The following is a 2,525-nucleotide window of genomic DNA, read 5'->3' as shown; positions in this document are numbered from 1 at the left end:
AATAGACAAGGATGAGAAGAGCCAGGAGGAGGAAGAGGAAAAGCGGAGAAAAGGGGGACAAAAAGTGGGAGGAGGAAAAGGAAAGGGGGATGAGAGGGGGGAGAAGATAAGAGAGAACGAGGGTGTGAAGTCCAGCGAGGGGAGAGGGAAGGGCGAGGACGAGGAGAAAGAGAGAGGGAGAGAGAGAGAGGGAGAGGCCGTGCCGGGAGATATTCGTGTGTTAGCAGAGGTGACGGATGAGAGGTGAAGTGTCAGGCGGTTGGGATGGCTGACGGATGAATGGAGCTGAAGGATGGGTGGTTGGTGGTTGGGTGAAGTATACCATGGATGGATTAGAGACTCGTTGGTAGCACAGGACGAAGGGAAGATGGATAGAATGATTGGATGGTTGGTTGGGTGACTCACTGATTAGGAAACGCATACACACGCACGCACACACGCATACACACGCACGCACACACGCAAGCACGCACGCACGCACGCACACACACACATACGCACATACAGTGAGAGAGAGAGTTTAGTTTTGATTCCATTTATTACAATGGATATTCTTGGTGTGACATACTGTTTCATTTTGCTTCTAAACTATCCCCTGTGTGCAAGGAATGGCCGGGGTTACCATCCACTTGCGGCGAGGGATTCGAACGCAGGTTAGCAAGATTGCTAGACGAGAACGCTACCGCTGCACCACACATACAGAGAGAGAGAGAGAGAGAGAGAGAGAGAGAGAGAGAGAGAGAGAGAGAGAGAGAGAGAGAGAGAGAGAGAGAGAGAGAGAGAGAGAGAGTAGAGTAGAAAAAAGGAGAATGGGAATGAATAGCACAGGAGAAAGAAAAAAAGTGAAGAGACAAGGAAGAAGACGGGATAACGAAACAAACGAAAAAAAAAAAAAAAAAAAAAAAATACAACCAAAACCAAAGAAAGAAAGGGAAAGCAGGGGAGGCAGCGAGAGCGCGTGTGTGTGCCTGCAGAAGCGCCAACACCTAACCGAATTCAAATGACAGATGGTGCCACGGTGCCATCAGCAAGTGCCAGGTGAGCGGGATGCGGGCGACAGCTTATTCAATTAATCCACGGACTCCCCCGCCAAATTCGAGTGTCTGGAGTTGGAGTTGGAGTATTATTGTCTCCGGCAAATTCACTTGTGGAGTTTTGGGAATGAGGGAGGAGCGAGCGAGGGCGGGGGGGGGGGGGGGGGGGGGGAGGGGGGGATTCTCGGCTTGTGGCATTGGTCGGCGGGGCAGTTGCTGCTGTTGTTGCTGCTGTTGTTGCTGCTGTTGTTGATTGCTATCGTTATTGTTATCATTATCACCATTATCGTTATTATTATCATCATTGTTGTTATTATTATTTTATTATTATTATTATTATTATTATTATTATTATTATTATTATTATTATTATTATTATTATTATTATCATTGTTTCTATTATTACTTTTGTTATTTTCATTATTATTATTATTATTATTATTATTATTATTATTATTATTATTATTATTATTATTATTATTATTAGCATTATTATTAGCATTATAATTTTCATTGTTATCATTATGATCATTATTATTACTACTTTTATTATTACTATTATCATTATCATTATATTATAATAATTATTATTATTATTATTATTAATATCATTATTATCATTATCATCATCATTACTATTATCTTTATTTTTATTGTAATTACTATTATTATCATTATTGTTATTATTATTATCATTATTGTTATCATTATTATTATCATTATCTTTTTTTTATCATAATATTCATTACTTTCATTATAGTTATCATTATTATCAGTCATTCTCTTACCCCCTCCTTCACCTCCCTTCCCTCTCCTTAACCTCTTCATCCTCCTCCGTCCTCTCCTTCTTCCTCCATCCCCTCCTCCATCCCCCTTTCTCTCCTTCCCTCCCTTAATCGTCCTTTCTTCTCCTTCCCTCCCTTCGTCCTACTGCCCTCCCTTCATTCCCCTTCCCCACCTTCACCCTCTCCCCTACTCGCTCTCCTTCTTCCCTGCATGAATAGCCTCGGCCCTAAATCTCTCCCCTGCTGAGCCACGGAGAAACAATGGCCGTATCTCTTTCTTCCCTGCCGCCTGCCATTTCCCCTGATTGTACACCTGCCCCGGCCGGGAGGAGGATCACACTCCCCTTTGGTTAATTTACGATAGTGAGGGGGGACTGCGAGAGCGGGCGGGCGGGAGGTCATGGGGTTGGGCTCGCGAGAAAGGGCGAGGGTCCGCGAGAGATTGCGAGAACGTGTGATAGGTCCCGGGAGATCGTGCGAGAACTTGCGAGGTTCTGCGGGATCGAGCGAGAGTTCGGTTGGCGGGAGGCGGCGAGAAAGCGTGAATGACAGGGGGAGATCCTGCGAGAATTTGCGAGATTCGGTGAGAACGGGCGCGGATTTGCAAGAACAGGGGCAGATTTCGTGAGAATTTGTGAGAAATTGAGGCACCTGACAGGAGTAGGGGAAATTTTGGTTGAGTCTGCGAGAATATGAGAGGGTTTGT

General features: G+C 44.6%; 1 protein-coding gene across 1 annotated transcript in view; it reads right to left on the bottom strand.

Moving 5' to 3' along the window:
• LOC125037650 (follistatin-related protein 5-like) overlaps positions 1 to 2,525 on the bottom strand; it is a gene marked incomplete in the record, with an annotated part of 53,413 nt that overhangs the window by 50,808 nt on the left and 80 nt on the right. Inside the window, 1 exon segment of the mRNA XM_047630850.1 lies at positions 2,179 to 2,525. This exon segment is cut by the window's right edge and continues 80 nt beyond it. Within this exon segment, the coding sequence (XP_047486806.1) occupies positions 2,179 to 2,525 (347 nt within the window).

The sequence above is a fragment of the Penaeus chinensis genome, chromosome 23, assembly GCF_019202785.1.
Source record: "Penaeus chinensis breed Huanghai No. 1 chromosome 23, ASM1920278v2, whole genome shotgun sequence".
Taxonomy (NCBI): Eukaryota; Metazoa; Arthropoda; class Malacostraca; order Decapoda; family Penaeidae; genus Penaeus; species Penaeus chinensis.
Note: the sequence above shows the minus strand (reverse complement) of the source record. Positions and strands in the feature narration are given on the sequence as shown.